Genomic DNA, 19304 nt, shown 5'->3' with positions numbered 1-19304 from the left:
AGTGCAGCGCAGGACCGGACTAAAGGCACTCAGGCCGTACAGGAGGCTACGGGAGTTTCAGCAACGTCTGCCCTGGTGTACACAGCATCCTTTACATCCAAGTATAATGCTGAACAACATGAATTGTTGAATGAGAAGTGGACGTAAGAGAGCGCTTTTGGATGCGGCAGCGTCAGGCCTGAGTCCTGCAAAGCAGCCAAAAGCAGACGGGCTGGGGAAGGCTTCGGGGCAGGCAAGGCTGCAGTGCAGGTGCTGGAGATGGGCTGAGCTCCCTCGTGCTGTTGGCTCACACAGGGTTGTGCAAAGCGGTTCCTATTCAAAGCATTGCCTCGCAGAACGTGACTCTGAGCACGTTCTCTCTGGGGACCTTGGGGAGTGCACGTCTTTTTCTTTGTCAGATGCAGCCCAAGCCCTTCCTTTCAGCATCCGCACTCTCCGCATGTTCCGCTTAGGGTGCAGGTGGCCAATGCTGAGCATCCACAGCAGTGTAACAGCCCAGAGGCTGCTGATCTCCTGCATGGGCTGCAGCAGCGCTGGGCTCCTGCCCTGTCCCAGTGCCTGCAGCCCAGCACACCATCCTGACACATCCCAGCGCAGGGAGCTCATCCTGCAATTAACAAGGTTACAAGCACTGTTACTATAAAAAGAAAACACTACATACACTCACTGCATGTGTATTTTCTAGAGTGACTGCCTTCAGCAAATGGATTAAAAATAACCAGTCATAGAATGGTTGGAGTCAGAAGGGACTCCCAAAGGCCTCGTGCTCCCACTGCCCGCAGTGCACAGGGACACCCACAGCTCCAGCAGTGCTCACTGCCCCGTCCCCTGACCACGGCTGTCTGCTGGGATGGGGCAGCACCAGCTCTCTGGGCACCCTGTGCAGTGCCTCACTGCGCTCAGGGTCAAAACTTTTGCCTTGTATCCAATCTAAATCTCCTTTTAATTTGGTAGAATCAGCCAGCTGTGATGGGGTGTGTTCTGGCAATGCAAGAACGTGGGTGAGCTGACAGTAAATCCTCAAGAGCTGCTCTAAGCATTCTTGGCCTTGTTGTCCATTTCCCCTCTTTCCCCCCCCAAAAAAAGTTGTCCCCAAGCTGAGGAGCAATGACAATTTGCCCCAGCATGGATCAGAGCTGGTGGAGGCCCTGTTCCACAGTGAGATTGGAGCTGATGACAGCCAGGAGCACAAGGTACTTCTCTGACCCACAGAGCTTAACCTGCATTCCCCATCCTGTCGGCTGACTCGGCTCTCACACAGCACAGCAGCTGGCTGTGTTTTCTCCTTAAATCCTGCACTCCTTACCAAGAACAGATTCGGGTCTGCAGGGCTCTCACGAGGAAGCACTGCTGTCTGCAGCTTCAGTCCTGAGCTGGTGCCTTCTTGCATTTGCTGATTGCGTTGGTGTTTTGGGGGCCAGCTGAGACCAAATGCCTAAATGAGCTGGAAACACCCAGGTTAAAGCTCCTCCTCCCTGCTGCTGCAGGGTCACACCTGTGCTGTTCTCTGTAAGTACGTGCTTTGGGGAGGGGGCTCTGGGACTCTGCACTGGGCATTGCATGCGCTGCTTCCCCTTCACCCTGGGGAACGGGCTGAGGACAGGGCTGTGTGCTTGGGTTAAGGTTCTGGGAAAAGTGTTAGGCTCTCTAGAAGGAAAAAGAAACAGGTGAAAACAGAGCTTTTGCTTGGTGGAGCACTGAGGATATTTTGAGTTCGTTGCAGCAGAGACTCCTCCCTGATCCTTTTGCAGCTGAGTTTGCTCGGTGCACTTCCCAAAGCAGCTGTGTTTGAAAGATGGTGGGTTCCCAAAGTAAGTAGGGCCCCTAAAAATCGAGGTGGATTAACAGGGGCCACGTTTCTCAGGTTTACACCGTTGTAATCCTCCTGATCCCGACCTCCGTCTGCTCCGTGGGACTGATCCGCACCCTTCAGCAGCTGAGTTCTGGTCTCAGCACTCGGGCTTCCCTTCTGTGCCCGCCCTCGTGTTGTTTTCTTGCAAAATGAGCACGCCGCTGATTTTACAAAAAAAGTTTAGGAAAACAAACCCAAAGTTAACATCCATTTGGTGTATCCTCTTCCTGCAGCTTCCGCTCATGGACGTCCATCGGGGCCGAACTGGGGGAAAAAAATGCTGCGAAAACGGAAAACGTCAGCAAGAAGGGAGCGAGGCTCCGGGCTGGGGGGGGGTCGGTGGGGCCGGGCCGGGGCAGTGGGGCCGCCCTCGGCCGGGAGGGGCGGAGCCGGGCTGGGAGCTCCGCTGCAGCGGGAGGGAAGCGGCGGCAGTGGGACGCGCACGGTACCGGGGCTGCTGGGGCAGCGGGGGGCTGTGGGTCGGTGGGTCGGCGGGGCCTGGCCACGGCTTCCCAACCCGGGTCGAGGGTGAAGGTGTTGGGCGGACGTTCGTCTTCCTTTGGATCTTGGCCCCGTGTTGGCAACGTCTCGACTTCGGTTCGGTGTCAACAGGGTGGAGAGGTTGGGGATAGGTTGGGTTGTCCTGTGCCACAGCGACGGCTCTGGATCCTGTGACTGGCGGCCCCTCAGTTTGCTAGCTTCGAGTGTCGGCCCATGCTGGGCTCCTGGCCAGGAAAGGATGGGGATGGGGATGCACTTATGCACTGGCATCAAGAGAGGGTTCTCAGTGGGTTGGTGGGCTGGGCAAGCTCACCAAGTTGTCCAGAAGAGGAAGGGCTGTGAAAGGGGAACATAGGAGCAGTCAGAGCCCCTCCCGCAGCCCCATTCGATGTCAGGCCACATCCACGGGTTTGGGCTGGAGCTGGGGGTGATGCGAAGGAAGGGAAGTCACAGCTGTTGCGTGGGGTGAGAGGGACCAGGAGGAGCTGGGCTGAGGCCGCCTGAAGGGCTGAGGGAGGCTCTGAGAGCACAGCGAGGGTCGGTCTCAATAAGGGCTGCTGCTGTTCTCCTGTAGCTGAAGTTTTGGGATGTTTGGAAGTAACCTGTTGAGGAAGAGCCTCAGAGTTCAGCAGTGCATGGAGCCCTGGGAGGAGTGGGGGGGGTCATGTTGTGCCGTGGGCGGTGATGCAAAGCAAGCGGCAGCACCGTATAGCGATTTCCCGTCCGCAGGCTTTGTTCTCAGAACGAAACGCCGCGCTCTTGTCGCGCTCACGGTGCTGAAACGGGAGATCTCGCGTCCCCGGGGAGGTGACGCTCAGCTCTGGTCCCGCAGGCAGGTGATGCTCGCTTGATCCGGAGCCATGTCCCGGTACCTGAAACACTTCACGGTGGTGGGGGATGACCCCGTACAGTGGAGCAACGATTATAAAAAGTGGGAGGAAGAGGAGGAGGACAATGGGGAGAAGGATTCGGAGATCAAATTGGAGCCCTCCCGTGCCCACGTCACCTTCCAAGATGTGATGAAGAAGCTCTTCAGTTCACGCAGGTTTCAGGTGAGGCAGGGTAAGCAGAGGCAAAGGGAAACGAGGCAAAGCTCGGCCTGAAGGCATCTGTGGGAGCAGAAATGGTGTGGGATCGGGTGCAGGGTGGGAGCTGAGTGGTTTCCTATGGACTTGGGCCCATCTGCTGCACTTGGAGAGGTTCACCTGAGTTCTTCTCCAACAGATTGTCATTGTCTTCTTGGTCATCGTGGATGCCTTGCTGGTCCTTGGGGAATTGCTGATGGACTTGAAGATCATCCATCCAGACAAATATCACATAGCCCCAAAGGTAAAGCACAAGAAAGGATCAAGAGGAACTGCTGTTTCCCCCTCTTCGGTGCTACAGAGCTTGCCAGAAAGCTGACCAGCCCATGGTCTGTGCAGCAGCTCTGTGTTTCCTTGGGCTCAGCAGAGCTGCATTGTGCTCACCACTCTTCTTCTCTGGTTCAGCCAAAGTCTACTGCAGAGCTCAGCCAGAGGTGCCCTCGAGTGGCAGAGGCTCCCAGCCTGCCCCACACATGTAGACAGGATGGTTTCCTAGCTCGAAATCTGCACTTTCTTTTCACAGGTTTTCCACTACCTCTCCCTTTCTATTCTCACCATCTTCCTGGTTGAGGTGGGGTTTAAAATCTTCATTTATGGCCGGGAGTTCTTCCACCACAAGTTCGAAGTGCTGGACAGCATCGTTGTCGTCGTGTCTTTCATCCTCGACCTCGTCCTGCTTTTTCGGGAGCACGAGTTTGAAGCTGTGGGGCTCCTGATACTGCTGCGGCTGTGGCGTGTGGCCAGGATCATCAACGGTACGTGGCACAGGCTGGGTCTGCTGCCCTTCCCTGAGTTACCTTGCATGTTTTCCCACCTCAAAGAAAGAGCGCGGGGTCCTGTTCTCTCACCAAATTAAGTTGTACTGGAGTGTGACCTTTGCGAGGCTGTCGTCTCTCTGGAACAAAAACAACCCATTGCTGGTGTGGGTGCGATGACTCGGTGACGGGCGCACAGCAGCACGTTCCCCTGCAAGCCGCTGGAACGCTGTTCTTGCACAGCTCCCTCCTGAAGGGATGTGACGCACAGCGTTGTTTGCGTCGCAGGATCCTCTTGGCAGTGCTTTAGCAGGGAGCAAGGTGAGCTGCACCAGTGTGGGTTTGATGGCTCTGTCTCTGCTGCGGCTCCGTCATCCCCCCAGGGAGCTGCAGGGAACATCTTGATCTTCTGCTGGGTTTTTCTCGCTGGGAGGCAAAGGATTTGCTGTAAAAAGAGGAATACAAGATGTTCCCAAATTAGACCTTTCTGTTGGAATTATGAACTGTGGTGAATGGTTGTAAGTTCTGACACTTCTAAATTTGCCATAGCTGGAACCATTTCCTACCTTTGAAGAAAAGTCATTTTGTGATTTATTTATTTATCTTTTTCAAGAATATACTGGTAATGAGCTTATCCCTAATTCCTGCATGAAACCATAGCCTGAGCATTGACCCCAGCCCTGTGCCTACAAATGCACTCCTGGTGAGGAGTGAGCCTCCTGAGCCTCAGGGCTGTAAGCCCTGTGAGTCAGAGTAGGAAGAAAAGAGATTCTTAGTCCCTGTAACTGGCACCTCTGGTGCCATTCTGATGGGGTCAGTGTCTCTGGAGGCTGAGAGGAGATGAGAGCAACTTGAGCCCTTTGGGAGTGGATGTTGGACAGAAAGCAGCCTGGTGTGCAGATGCATAAGCCACAGGAGCTTGGTATCTCTTAATGCACCATTTCGTAGTGGGAAAACAGCACTGCTTTTGCAAAGAAACCTTATCCTTGGGTGTTTCTGTTCTCATGGCAGGGCTGCTCACCGTGCCCACCTGCTTGGTTCTGTGCTTGGTACCAAACCACTGTGAACTTTGGGTGCTGTGTAGTTTGGTGCTTTCAGCCCCTGCTGGTTGGAAGAGGCCGGGTTACAGCAGATGGAAGCTGTTTGATGTTGTCAGTGCAAATAAGCAGCATTGCTTGTTTGTTTTCGGAGAAATGAACCCCAAAACTGCAGGCCTGCTGCCTGTAGCACTGGAAACACAGGCATGCACTGGTGGCTGAGTTAGTGCATGTTGTTCTGTAAACAGGCAGAGGAGCTGTCAGGGAGATTGTGCTGTTCTTGGTGCTCTTACCAAGCAGGTTTTTGGTTTGGTTGGTTGGTTTGGTTTTTTTCCCCTCAGAAAAGAGTGGGAAGAAACTGCCTTCACTGTGTGGGTTGAGTTCACATGTAATAAGCTAAGAATAATTTGGTAGAGAGGTGTCACTTCTGCACTAAGGGGAAACTGTGTGCCATTGCTGCTGGGTTGCACAAGTTGAGGCCAAACCATGTGGTGCTGGCAGCAGTACTGTGCCCGGGGCTGAGCTGTGTGCTGCTGCTCAGCAGGTCCTGTGATGGGAGCCCTGAGCCCTGCTAGAATGCAGCCCCTCGCTGTATGCAGCACTGGTTACATCCCCCCGGCTCTGCCAACGGATTGAATTCAAAGTCAGGCTTTGAATGACAGTTTGAGAGAATAATTCAGCTCTGAGGCCAGACTGCCTCTTCCCAGCAGAGCATCGGTATCCGAGTCCCTGGGGTGGCTCATCTAAAAACCTCCTCATTAAGAAAAGCACTTGGGAAAGGTGGTTGTAAGATGACAGAAGCAGAGCTTGAGAGGAACAAGCTTAACTCCCTGTGTACCATTCACCTCCTGCTAGCGGTTGTTTTACATTGTAAGATGAACCCACTGTGAATTGTTGCACAGGAATAATCTTATCGGTGAAGACCCGCTCTGAACAACAAGTGTCCAAGCTAAAGCAGGTGAACCTGAAACTCGCAACAAAGGTTGAACAACTTCAACACAGCTGTGTGGAGAAGGTAAGAAAACACTTTTAAATTAATCATGCTTTACCTACCAGCTGCTCCCAAGAACAAGCTGGCCTGGGATTCTTTTGCAAGCTTGTTGCTGCCAGCTTGGTTTCCTCATCAGCCAGTTGTGAGGTTGTGTCTGTGAGGAACCGCAGCCTTGCCTGTGCTTCCCTGAGTTGTTTCTGTTTCAAAGGAATGACGGCTACCTCTGTCCTACTTGTGTTAGCCAGGTTGTCCTGTTTTCCTGCAGTGAGACACGTTCCAGCAATGGGAAGATCTGTAGGAATCTAGGAAACTACTTTAAGGTCAGAGCTGTGTGAACGGGGTGACTTTTGTCTCCAACAGGAGCAAGAAATTGAGAGGCTTACCAGGATGTTAAAACAGCACGGGCTCATCAGCGAGCAAACGTAGAAGGCCGGTTTTCCAAGGTGGGGAAGTCTGCCGTGGCGAGTGCAGCGTTGAAACGTATCAGATTGACCTGAAAGGTTTTCCTCTCTGCCTGCTTTCTCTGCTGTAGTGTTTCTGTAAATGTTTTCTATTTGACCACACTTTGATTAGATCTTGGGATTGCGAAAATAGCTTTACTGGAAAATTAAGTGAGTGCTCCCTGTAAACAGTGACTCCACAAGACCCTTGTACAGCTGTACAGACGAGTGCAAAATAATTTAATAAAGACACAACTTTACAAGCTGTACATTCAGGAAGTACCACTCATTTCAAGGAATTCTGTTTTTCAGTGATAAGGTTCTTTGTTTTGCATCACCTTGTAGAAACTTGCTGTAGCAGACATAAGAATCCAGGCTGGAAAGGTCATTTCATCTCTCACAGCTGACCATTCACCACTGCTACATCTCTTCTTTGCTAACAGTTCTTTTTCACGCTGCTGGTTGATTCGTTTTCTGTTGCTGCTTGTGCCACTTCATTATTTATGTAATCTGACTTCTTTAGCTGGCAATCACATGAGCACCAAAATGGAGGCAAACACATGCCATCTTATGTCAAACAATGCTTGATTCTCAACAGCAGATCTGAGTTCTGATCCTGTATTCTGTCATCTCTTCTTCCATTTAAGTGTTCGTTTGCAGCCTGCTGGGCTACAAAGTCATCTGCTTCCACAGCTCATAAATCAACACATTAAAGGAATCTGTAAGACAAGATCTAGGTGAGTGGACTTCTGGGAACAGTTAGACTCCAGGAAAAATAAATAAATTAGGAAGCACATTCTAAAGGACTAGGCTGGTGTCTGAATACCATGTCAACTTGTTCAGGTACTGGCAGCCCTGGGGTATTTTATAGTTAAAGAGTGAGACTTGAGGAATAGGAATTTCAAAAGGTGTTGACTGCAGCAGGCTTCTCCAATTGATTTTAGCCACAGCCAGCTGGAGGGTCACTGAACTCTTCTGAAAGCATCATTTAACTGTTCACATTTTTAAAAAGAAATGTAATAAATTAGTGATTTGGGGAAAATAACCAGGAATGTGTATCTCATTCATCTATAGAAACAGATAAAGCGGAGGCCTTATCTAATGCCACATGATTAATTAACAATTAGCTCTGCTGTTCACGGAATAATAAAGCCTCGTTTGCTATGGAGCTGTGCTGCTTCCCTTTCTTTCCTTTTCTACCTGCTTGCTGTGAGCCCCAGACCATTGATCTGGAGCGAGCTCAGAGTGCCCAGCTGCTGGCTGAATGTGTGCTGACAGGCCAGCTTGCAGCCCCCAAGAAGCTCATGTGCAACATTTTTTCCTCCCAGCAGAAGTGCAATTGGTGCAACTCATCACTCATGCTTCTTTCTCTTTTTTCCCCTGCCTTAAAGCTTTTGAGAACCCTCACGAGGGCTCACTCACCTTTTCTTCTATTGAGCAGTTTTTAACTCAGCATGCCTACAGTTTGGAAGGAAGGGATGGCCAGCACAGTGACTGGATAAACCTTGCTTCTTTGGGAAATGGATTAAAAATAGAAAAAGAAATTAAAGAAATTAGCTTTTTATCTTTTTTTTTTTTTTTTTTTGGCTTGGGCACTTACCTTAGACAAATGGGAAGAAAAAGTCATGGGGTAACTTGGCATTAATGGTGGGCCAAGCTTTATAGCCTGGTTCTGCAGGTGAAGAAATATCAGTGAAAACAACAGAACTTGTTATAGGAATAGTCCTTTCTCTTCCCAGAGGAAGCTGCAATGAAAATACAAACAGGCATTAGCCTTGCTCTTCTCCTTGTATGACTGCTTTGTTTAAACTGAATTCTGTTTTTTGCTGTTATTTGCAATAAGGTTTTTCCATGTATAGTTCCACAATTCTTTTCATGGCTGATGTACAAATTTTACTGAAGCTTTGGCAAGCTGCCCACAGTCATGTTTGAGTTGGAACAGAATCTGGTGGGTGTGATATGTTCTAATATAAAGTGTTATCTTTATCTAGAGAGATTAACCAGGTCACTGTTGCACAGCTGATACCCAAGCAAAACAAGCCACTCTTTTTATCTGAGATCCTGTAATTTAATTACATACCTGCTTCAATGTAGTAGTAGTGATTGTTGCTGTAACATTTACTATTCTGGCTTGTGGATTGACTAGGGATCCGTATTTAGTCCACTTCACTTCTATGTCAAGTGCTGCTGGTATTTGGCAGGAGCTCTGAAAAGTGTTAGAAATCCTCTCATTGTCTGACTGGTATGGGAGTAACCTCATGACTTATTCATCTTATTAGCTGAGCACAGTGCCCCCAGGAAGCTCTCTGCAGGAGGTCAGCAGAGCAGCTCAGCCTTGGGGGCGTCTCTGAAGTTTCTCCATAGGTGACAAACTGACCTCGTAAGTGAACTTCAGGTAGGGCTGCTGTATGTGAGCAGAGCAGGGCTTTGGCTGTTAATGACAGTGCTGAGCTGGCTCTTTTCAGCAAGAAGGCTTTCCTAATAGTTGCATCTTACTAATGTGGCTGGGACAGTAGAAAACCCTTAACTTTGCCAAGGCAGAGTTTTGAATTTTATAACCTTAAATATTTCTAGATTATTTCTTTTTTAACTCTCATGTTCCTGTTTATAGAAATCATTCACTGTTCAGCTGCAAAAAAGATGCAAAAAAAACCTCTACAGAAGCTGCAGTTGAGGATGAACTGTCATTCAACCCACTCAAAGTAGCATAAGTGCTCTTTTACAGCAAGAGGGAAATGCTCCTTGTTTCTGAATATTCCAGAGGAACTGACCTCCAGTTTGTTTTTTTTCTGCACTTTTTTCGTGTAGGTCTGAGAAACCTTAAGCTGAGAACAGGTTCAGATCCCAGAACAGGAGATGGAAAGGGTGATAGTGGGGGGGAGAGTTAATCTTCACCTGTTCTGAGGTGCGAAGGTGAGTTATTGGCACCCAGTCAAGCACATCCTGGGCTTGAGAATTTCCAAATGAGGCCACGTATTCAGGAAAGCTTTGTCCCATCAGTAAATCCAGGAGGATCTGAGCCAAGGGCTGGCAATTCATAGCTGCTGTAATTCTTCCGGGGAGGGGGGATAAAAAAAAAAAAAAGTTAAAGCAAAATCCATTGGTTTGGCACAGAAGTAATTCCTCCTTGCTGTCACGCACTGCTCAAGCCTTCTGGCTAAAGTGGCTAATGTGAACAATCTCTCCAAGAGAAAGAACGTTGTTAATTAAATGATATTTCTTATAATTAAATACTCTATTCCCAATACTCTTACAGCAGTATGAATGTCCCAGGATGTGAACAGATCCTAATGGAAAGGGTTGTTGTGGGGCTAAAAGCACTGAATAAGGAAAAAAAAAAATCCTCTTACCGTAACTTACAGCCTGATACCATGTTGTAACCAAATAACACTGGGGTTCTGGCTTCCTGTGCTGTGAGACAATCTTGGTTGGCTGTGCTTTGCAGAATAGTGAGCTGACTGTATTTGTTAGTACTCTGAATGATGCCTGATGTAATGCACAGTTAAAGGGAAACACAATACTTGAGGACTATGAAGAAAGAATCTGTAGTCAGACCCTTAAGATTTATCTAAAATGCTGCAGTAACCCAAGACTCCTCTTAAACCATGGAGAAGCATTAGAGCATGCAGTGAAGATCTGAGTCTACCTCACTGCACAGTTCCAGGAGATTGCAGTGAGGACAGGCATTGGTCACTTCTAGAACACACCAAAAAGCATACATTTACTTTCAGTAAGGAACTGATGAAATGTACAGGGTGTCCAAGCTAGAAAGTCTTTGTGAAGTTGGAGCAGAACAAGTGTTGAAAGCATAACTGCAGCAGGGAAAGGATATCCTTGTGGCTTGAAGCCTGCTCTTACAGCCAGTCCAACGACATAACCAGGATTACCACTGAAAGGAACTGGATTTGTATTCACCTGCAACACAAATTTACAGTATTACTCATCTTGTGCTGAAATATTTGGAAAATGGTAAAATGTTTCAGTGTTCTTCCTGTTATTAACTGCCTTGTACAGCAGTAAAGCTTCGCTGTAAGAATATCCCAGTTTTCTGATACTGGGATCAGCTTTGCTTTCTCTGGATATGGTCGTACACAGTGACAGGCCGAGTCTTCTGCACACCAATAACAGTCTCTGGAGGCCCTTAATGCCCACTTCTGAAATGCTGCCTCATCTGTGTAGTCAGGACAAGTTACATTTTTACCTTGCTGCTAACAATTGCTCTGATTCAAGTTTAATAAGTTTTGTAATTAAATGTCTTTCACCAAGTCATCCATAACATCTCTAGCAGTTACCTGAGTAAAGCTGATTTCAAAGCTCTGTTGTATTGAAAGTGCTTCTTTGTTAACTGCTCCCAAGACAAAAGAAGCAGCTGCTTCTATTATTTCTCCTGTGTCTGTGTATGTAATATGATAACTCACCTGAAAATGAAACATTTTAGATACTAATTAGAACAAGTAGATAAGAGTATGGAACTAAAATAAAGGAATTTAAAACTATGGAAGTATTGTTTTCCTTCCTCCTTGTTTAAGAAACACTCAGCTGCATTGTAGAGATGTACTCTATCCTCAGTTGCAATAATGGGCTCAGAAAATAGAAGAAACTGAACAAGAGCTTCCCTCTCAAAATAAAGCACTATTTTCAGTGCTTGTTATTTATTCTATTTTGCCCATCATTTCTGACCTCAGAAGAGAGGGAGTTTTAAGGCCACGAGAAAAGCTGTAATTTGATCTGACAAAAGCATAGCATTTGCAAAGAAGTTAGTAGCCACATCAGCATATTTAGGACATGATTGTTACCAAATCAAGCCACTGATTAGCAATGTTTAAAAACAGATCTAGGTTTGGAGCCTCTTCAAAGCTGAATTCTTGATAAACTTCTAGGTGTAATTCTAACGCTCATCTACTTAGGATAAAGAGGTAAACTGCAGTGTGTATTCCTCTGTCTCTGCTACCACTGTGCCTTAAGTCATATTCTCCTAAGGGTAATCTGGATTCTAAACTCATTTATTGTCCATTGTGTTATATATGTAGAGCAATAATAAAAAATATTTCATCTTGACTGATATTATTTTGTTGCAAAATGTATTCTTCTATCCTAAAGTCTGTGCTTCTCTTGTGATAGTAGCTTTGGAGGTACCACAATCTATGGAAATGGCAAGGCTTCTCTCACATCTTTGTAAGCTGTGAATCAGAAGTTATTTGATGCACACGTTTTCTGCTAAACAAAAGAGGGAAAGGCAAATGTCATACCTACCCCAAGAACTACATTTATGCACAGTTCATTCAAAATCACAGGGTGCCTGAGGACATCACTGCTGTTAAGTAAAGTCTGCATTCCATTCAGAGACTGGACAACTACGGACCGGACAGTAATGTTAACCTGAAAAATAATCAGTGTCATTTCCAAATATGATGTATAATTATTTCTGGCTTTTTCTGTATCGTTACATTTGTGACTCTTCAGAAGTTCTGCTCTGCAGGGACAGCAGTCAATAGTCCTTTAAGCAAGCATATTGATGAAGTTCAACTAAAAAAGCAAATAAAATTAGCCAATAGTTTCATGTTGGGGTACTCCATCAGATTAAAGTTACCTGCAGATAGCACGTTATTTGTTGGTAGCACGTTATCATGGAGTTGCTAATATTATTACTGAATAAAAACTGGCAGCATTTTTGTCCTAAGGCAGGTGCAGGGGATTTTTGCTTTACTTTTTGCTCTAAAGAACAAGGCTGAAGTCACTGTTCTGATGAAGTCAGTGAAAAACTCCCGCTGCCTATAACAGAGTAAGAAGTTTACCCCCACCAGTTCCAAGTTAGAAAGATACTTACCATCTGACTTGATTTAGGCACCTAGAGAAGAATAAAAGAGCAATTTCAAACAATAGCAAAGGTATGAACTATTACAAGTAGCAGTTAAGTAAAGCAATTAAGGTTTAATTGCTTTGCCTGTTTAACTCCCTGTCATTACAGTGATTTTTGAATACTGAGAGTCATTGGATACACCCTGCTGTATTTAGGGAGTGTGAAAATAACTGCTATTTGTGGCTACTATGCAAAATCTTACAGTTCAGTGCTCTTCTTCCCCTGGCAGCAACTGGAAAGTTTCTTAGTGACTACCAGCAGTTTTCCACCAGGCTGAGCTTTGTCTGCACTCCTAACAAACATTCAAGACATACAAGAAGTACAAGACAAATCTAATATTTCCCTCTGACGCTGACTGCAACTCAGAACGAAGGCTGAAAAAATTCATTTGCACCTGAAAGGAGAAGGCACCTCAGTATGGCATTACTACTGCTGTGTATCATTTTGTTGGTCCTCAGGGTATTAGAGAACATTCTTCCTACTACAAGTCTGTGCAAAAACATTTGTAACCATTCACAGAATGCTAATTTAGGAAATCTGCAAGACTGTACCCAAAGAAGAGCTTTTGTTGCCCCATTCTCATGATAGTGAGTCCATAATTTCATGGTCTCTAAACAGATAAATGAGAAGTTAAGTATCCCTCTGTCATTACAAGTGCATGGTTACACGCGGTCGCTCTGTTGGAAAAGCCTTCATATCTCTCAAGGTGCCTGGCGTGAGCGTGAGCTCCTAATGATGGGGTTTTCTGAAAGGAACACTCGTGTGAGTCTGCTCACCAAAGGCTCCCGGCCTCCCTGGGCTGATGATTTCGCCATTTCTTTTGCCACTAGCTCCACCTGCTGGCACTGAAAGGGTTCCCTGCTCTGCCCTCTGACCATCCCAAAACAAAATAATTTTTGCTTTCACGTCCCATCTTCACAAGGGGAGCTGCCTACAAACCAGCTTTACTGTCCATTTGGCCCTCTCTAATATTCCTCAACATTTGCACAGGGGACTTCTGTATAAATATGAACCTCCTGTTCAAAAAAGAATGAAAAAGTAACCTTAGCTTTGAAAAACAGCCAGACTGGACTTGGTAGTAGGCTGGATATGAACATGTTCTCTCTCAGAGGAGTAAAAGGTCACATTCTTTGAAGAGTATAATGAAGATCATTGCACACGTGTGCATTAACTCTATATTAACACCATTATTAAAAACTGAAGACTATTCAACCTTACAGATTCTTTAAGTACAAAGATTTACATGTACAAGCACATAAAACTGCTGCCACTGCAAAATTAGCTCAGTGACACAAGTTTCTGTCTTCCAGACCGTTACTTTTGCTGGCTAAGCAGACAAGGGTAAATGCTTCTGTTACTTCAGCATGAAGTAAATACATTTCTAAAAGCTTTCTATATGAAACTGCTGGATTTTTTCTAACCCACGGTTTAAATACCAAAAACAAACATCATATCCTGTAGGCAACAGCAGTTACTTCATTCTGGAAATGCAAAACACTATGTAATATGGACAGTCAGCTGTATGATGCTTTCAGATCATACTTACTGCTAAAATGCTGGAGTTGATGTAAAAAAGCATACTAGCTGCTTCAATGTTGCCACAGTTTTCCACGCTGATTGATCGAATGCATTTTGTAGCCTGCTGCACTAAGAACCCTGGAAGAGAGTCACAAAGTCTTGCTGAAGGAAATTAAAGACTGATTATGAAAAACACAAGTAAAAAACTACGGAAGAACATATTTAACAATAACAAAGGGTCTTGGAAAATGCAAGCTTCTTTTTGGTTGTTATCCTTTACAGGTTTCCAAGAAACTGAAAGTTCAAAATGTAGGGTTCAAGTCTGCAAGTCTGACTGCAGTTGCATTCAAACTGTGAAAGAAACCTCATTCTGTTAAAGAGATGTCTTAAAGAGGTTGCCCAGTTAGGTCATGCTTATGCAACACACCCTCACAGTGTCACCTTTGTACTACTTCACTACATCAATTAAATCAATTATGAAGTCAGTGGTGTTTTACTGTTGCATAAACAAAACATTTAAAAGAGATACCAACCAAGGATTCCCAGATCTAGCTCTGAATGTCTAACAGCTGCAATACGACTCCCAACCTACATCCAAAAAACCTCCACAGACTCAGAAGATATCTGGAAAACGTTTGTTCACAAATCTTCACCTGCATTTACACTGGTGTGTGTGATGGTTCACTGACTGATTAAACTCAAGTTAGAACACAATATTCTACTGCAAATAAACTGGAATTCAACTGCATTTTCCAACCTGCAGGGTTTGCATCAGAGCACCAAGAGGAGACGACAGGACTTGGCAGCCTGAGAAATGCATCCACCGTCTGTATAGGAACCCCATACTGCAAACAAAATGCCACATTCAAATATATGGGTGTATTTTGGTTCATGGAAAGTTTTAGAGCATTTGCATGAACAGCAAATCTGTATAACAGAAGTTCTTTTTTCCATTACATCTGTCAACACCACATACCACTTTGCATGTCAATTCTTAAGCCACTACTAACAGCTTTCTTTGTTCAGAACAGCCAGTTACTTTTCTCAGATCTTAAAAATCCAGCTCACTTTTGAAGAAAGCCAAAACAACACTACAGTTTCTTTCTATATTTCTATGTTTAAAGAACAAAACAACGATTTTCCTTTTACAGTACTGCAATTTTTTACAAACAAATGCAAACAATGCCCGCTTGCTTTTTTACAAAGCAATTTAATACTACTTGAATCATGCTATCATGTACCTCATATCTGTAACTTTCATTTGCATCAGAAGAATCTGAAGCATCTGAGTTCATACTCCAGCTGTCGGGCTCAGCACTGAAAGTAGCACTTCCATACTTTCTAAGCAGTTGATCAAAATTTTCAGCAGTAGGTATTTCAGGGGAGCTAAAGGAGAGTGCTTGTTCATCTGCCAAAACATTTTAAAGAATGAGATGACTTTTAGGATAAAACATATAATCGTTTTTAAGGAAAATGTCACTTTCCGACTCTTGATTCGCCAATGGAAAATAAAATTAGATTAAAATTGTTAATTAAGCTTCGTTAGAGCCAGGAGCATACTTTCAACAGAGAAGACTAAGACTTGGAGTACGAGATAGTTTCACAAATAAAAGTATTACAACATAAGGACCACGAGCACAGAACAATCAGTTTTCTGATAAGTTTAGTTATTGTTAACTTCAGTCTATTTTTGTACCCAGAGAGCTTCTAAAAACAGGTGTCCAATGCTTAATATTGGCAATAACATTACTTACAGTTTGTAGCATGAATGCAGAAAACACTGGGATTTACATGGTCAACTAATTTAAAAACTCTTTCTGGTGGATTTGCTTCAGTATCAAGTGAATATATGGCAGCTTTCTGACTACAAAGACGGCTGTCACCTCTGCAAGTAATAACAAAAAAATCAGTGATCCACTAGAAGTTACTACTGACCATATTTTAAAGTTCTCTTTGTGTGCTGAGGCAGCAAATGGCAGAGTTACAGCAGTCAGTGGCAGGTACTGAGAAAGTGAAACAGCTTTCCAAAATGACCTTTTAAGCACGGAGCTAAACTTAAATGCTGGCTACCAGGATCACATCCTGTATCAAACACCCTTTTTCCTCAGCATTTCAGATGCAATACATAACCTCTCACTTCTGATCAGGCAAAATCCGATCAACGATTACCACAATTACACAAATGTACATAAATCCAAATGTAAATAATGAGATCCACGATACTTCCAGTCATTGGAAATTTCATGCAAAATGAACATTTTATAGAACAGAATTTTGGGGGACAGCTACAACTTCATTTTATGCATTTCTAGTTGACAAAGACAGAACAGTCACCTGAGGCAATTTAACTGTCATTCAGGAAGGCGTTGATTAGACCTTTCTGATATACCTAAATATCTATAAATGGGTAGCAGTAGTCATTATGTGCAAGAACAATAAGAAATGGCAGTCTGGGATGACTGCTAATTCAAATTTCAAAGCACCAAGAATAAACCCCAGCATTCAGATTGGCATAATTTATGCAGAAGGTGGGTTGAAGTGCTGTACTTATTGTTCTGAGAAGTCACCAAGAGATTTTACATTAAGATAATAAAGTGAGCTTTCATAACTCCTTTTTGAGAGGATGGAAATAAGTAAAAAAAAATTAGGTTTTCAGATAAACTGTAAATAGCAAGGAAATAACCAGCAATGTTACTTTATGCATATAAAGTTACATTTTACTGTTTGTAAAGTGACAGATTGGCAGCGAGGCAGCAGGCTGAGACCATTGACTTGTAAAACTAGGATCAGAGCAACACTCACACCATTTCATTAAGCCCTGAATTGATCATGTTTCTAGTTGATACTGTAAACCTCAATTAGAGGTTACTGAGAAGCTGCTGCTGGATTATGGAGGTGGCCAGATGGTCGCGTGGCATCAGCTTTCTTAAATTCCAGACACTGCATTATATCGATGAAGGTCTGAAGATACATTCTTCTTCCTTCAATGCAAGGCTTCACCAGTTAAGCACCCACGCACAGTAGGACAGTACAACAGGAAGAAAAAGGAAGAAGCACAAATTTAGAAAACAGGGAATGAGAAATTGGGCTGGGAGGCCAATTTGCTGTTCTGCCTGGTTGGGAGCCAGAAGTTTACAAGCCTAAGGATTGGGGAAAGGGTAGGAAGGGGCTAGGATGGCAGGGGAAGAGACTGGTTAGAAATTTGTCAGAGGAGAATATAGGGCTCAGACAAATACATGAGACAAATAAAACTGAATTTTGTATTTCAGATAGCTGTTTGTTCACTTACGTGACAACAGGAACTGAACACGTAGTAAAGAGACTGAAATCTGCTGCACTGCAGTCAGGGTCACAACAGCAATTTATATCACACTGTGCCACCAGCAGATCACAAACACACAGCTTGGCAACTGGAGAAAAGATTTAAATTCCAATTAGGACTGGAACTTTGCACACTACAGCATGTTCCCTAACACCTTCAATTCTCACCTCGCCTTATTTTGACAATGGGCAAAAGTCTATATCCAAATTCATGCTGGTTTTTTGTGTGTGCTTTGGGTTTTTTTTTCTCCAAGTCATTTTTAAAAGCTCTTTTCTGTCAGTTAGCAAATCCATGCGGAGCAAATAACAAAACTGGGAGCGTACCAGAATCTGACATTTTTTTCCCTATGAAATTGAAAAAGCAACTGGAGTTTATAGGAATTTTGAAGGTATAAAGGTATGAAACTGGGTCCTGCACAAGAAAAGATACAAACAAAGCAGTGATGCTACGTTTATCTGTTTGTTACAAGGTAGTGAAATTATGTTTATCAATTTGCTTCATATATTTGGAAGAAAAAAAACTCGCAACATTTTGATAAGAGCAATGATTTATAGGTATTGAGAATGCCCTGGAATGCAGAAATACATTTCCCTGATGTGCCAGCATAACCAGAGTTGACCTCTTTGTTTTTTCTCTCTGTCTTTAGATACTGTTAAATATTGTAACAATACAGAAAGCAATTTCTAGCAATACTGCAAATGGTCTCTATTAAATAAATTTGGCAGCTTCTTAAAAAAAAAAAACCTCTTAGGTTTTCCAGTTTACATATTCAAAGAATATTTAATATTTTATTGAGCTGTTGTTGAGAGTTGCTGTTCCGTAATAAATCTAAACTTAAGGGTAGCACAGACACTGCAGACAAGATTTCAAAAGAATGCTTGCTTTCAAAACTATCCCTCTTTTATTTCCATCTGACTATTTCCCACTTCTCCTTGGCCTCCTGGATGCTCTCTGACCATCTGAACAGTTCCCATACCGTTCCTGGAATCTCTGAGGTGGTGTTGTTCTGTCAGCTGAGTTTTGATGGAACCTTGAGGTCACCTTGTCAACAAGAGCAGTTTGAACACAGAAGACGAGACTGTGAATTTCTCTCTCCGAGTTGGAGGATTTAGGGCTCTTTTCCCTAAGGAGGCACAGACTGGGACAACGTGTTTTGAGAGAAACTGTGCTGGTGACAACTACACTGGGAAATCAGAAGTTAAATAAAAGTCTACCTGCCAACTAAAAGACAGCGGGAAGCCCTTTCTGACACCACAATGACAAACATTTATGATCTGTGTCGTGATAGCACTGCATATCAAAGAAACAGGACTGGATTTAAAGTTTGGGACAAACTTGTGCCACGGCAATAAACACCAGAAAGAAGCAGGGCAGCTGCCTCACAGTGTCATCCTAGATAGAGGAGGCCCAAGGGCCCAGCAGTGAGCGGAGACTCCCACAAGGTCCTGAGAGAGCCTCCCCTCGGCCAGGCGCCGCGCGCAGCCTCCCGCCCCACCCGGCACCCACCGTCCGTGAGCGGGGCCGGCCCGCTACGACCCCGCTCCCAAGCGGTAGCACGGGCCTTCGATGGCGCCTCTGAGCTGAACGGGAGCTCGGTGCTGGGCTCGGCTGCCCGAAGCGGCGACAAGAAAAGAAGCAGGCCAAATCTCAGCGCCGCCGCCATGGCGGCCGCTGCTAGGCCGCCCCCAACAACAGCCTAGGCCTCCCCTAGCAACGGCCAAGGCCTCCCCTAGCAACGGCGCGGTTGCCAGGGAGCGCAGAGTGTGATGGGAAACAGCGCCCCCCTGCGGCCGCTGGGCATCACGGGAAGCGGCGCGGGGTGTTATGAGGGGTTGTGTAGGAGCGGCCCCCCTTGGAGTATAAAATCCCGAGTTTAGCGGGTCTTTGCAGCTTTATTTCTAATAATACGCATTTCGTTAGCTTTTAAAGTTTATCAGTTTCTT

General features: G+C 45.0%; 2 protein-coding genes across 2 annotated transcripts; one reads left to right on the top strand and one right to left on the bottom strand.

Annotated features, from left to right (window-relative positions):
• Window positions 1-3213: 3213 nt before the first annotated feature.
• Window positions 3214-6647, top strand: HVCN1 (hydrogen voltage gated channel 1; the record flags this gene model as incomplete). Its single annotated transcript, XM_079543820.1, has 5 exons — window positions 3214-3405; window positions 3578-3682; window positions 3962-4193; window positions 6133-6245; window positions 6582-6647. 5 exons carry the CDS (start codon window positions 3214-3216, stop codon window positions 6645-6647), a joined length of 708 nt encoding a protein of 235 aa, XP_079399946.1.
• Window positions 6648-8262: 1615 nt separating this feature from the next.
• TCTN1 (tectonic family member 1) lies at window positions 8263-19024 on the bottom strand (the record flags this gene model as incomplete). Its single annotated transcript, XM_079543772.1, has 14 exons — window positions 8263-8406; window positions 8742-8867; window positions 9557-9713; window positions 10012-10147; window positions 10489-10576; window positions 10954-11079; window positions 11915-12040; window positions 12489-12509; window positions 14068-14177; window positions 14797-14884; window positions 15281-15447; window positions 15794-15924; window positions 17329-17449; window positions 18868-19024. The coding sequence occupies 14 exons, from the start codon at window positions 19022-19024 to the stop codon at window positions 8263-8265; spliced, it is 1698 nt and encodes a 565-aa protein (XP_079399898.1).
• Window positions 19025-19304: the final 280 nt, after the last annotated feature.

This window comes from Tetrao urogallus, assembly GCF_951394365.1.
Source record: "Tetrao urogallus genome assembly, chromosome: 17".
NCBI classification, from domain to species: domain Eukaryota; kingdom Metazoa; phylum Chordata; class Aves; order Galliformes; family Phasianidae; genus Tetrao; species Tetrao urogallus.
The sequence above is the reverse complement of the archived record's forward strand: the minus strand, read 5'-3'. Positions and strand labels throughout refer to the sequence as shown.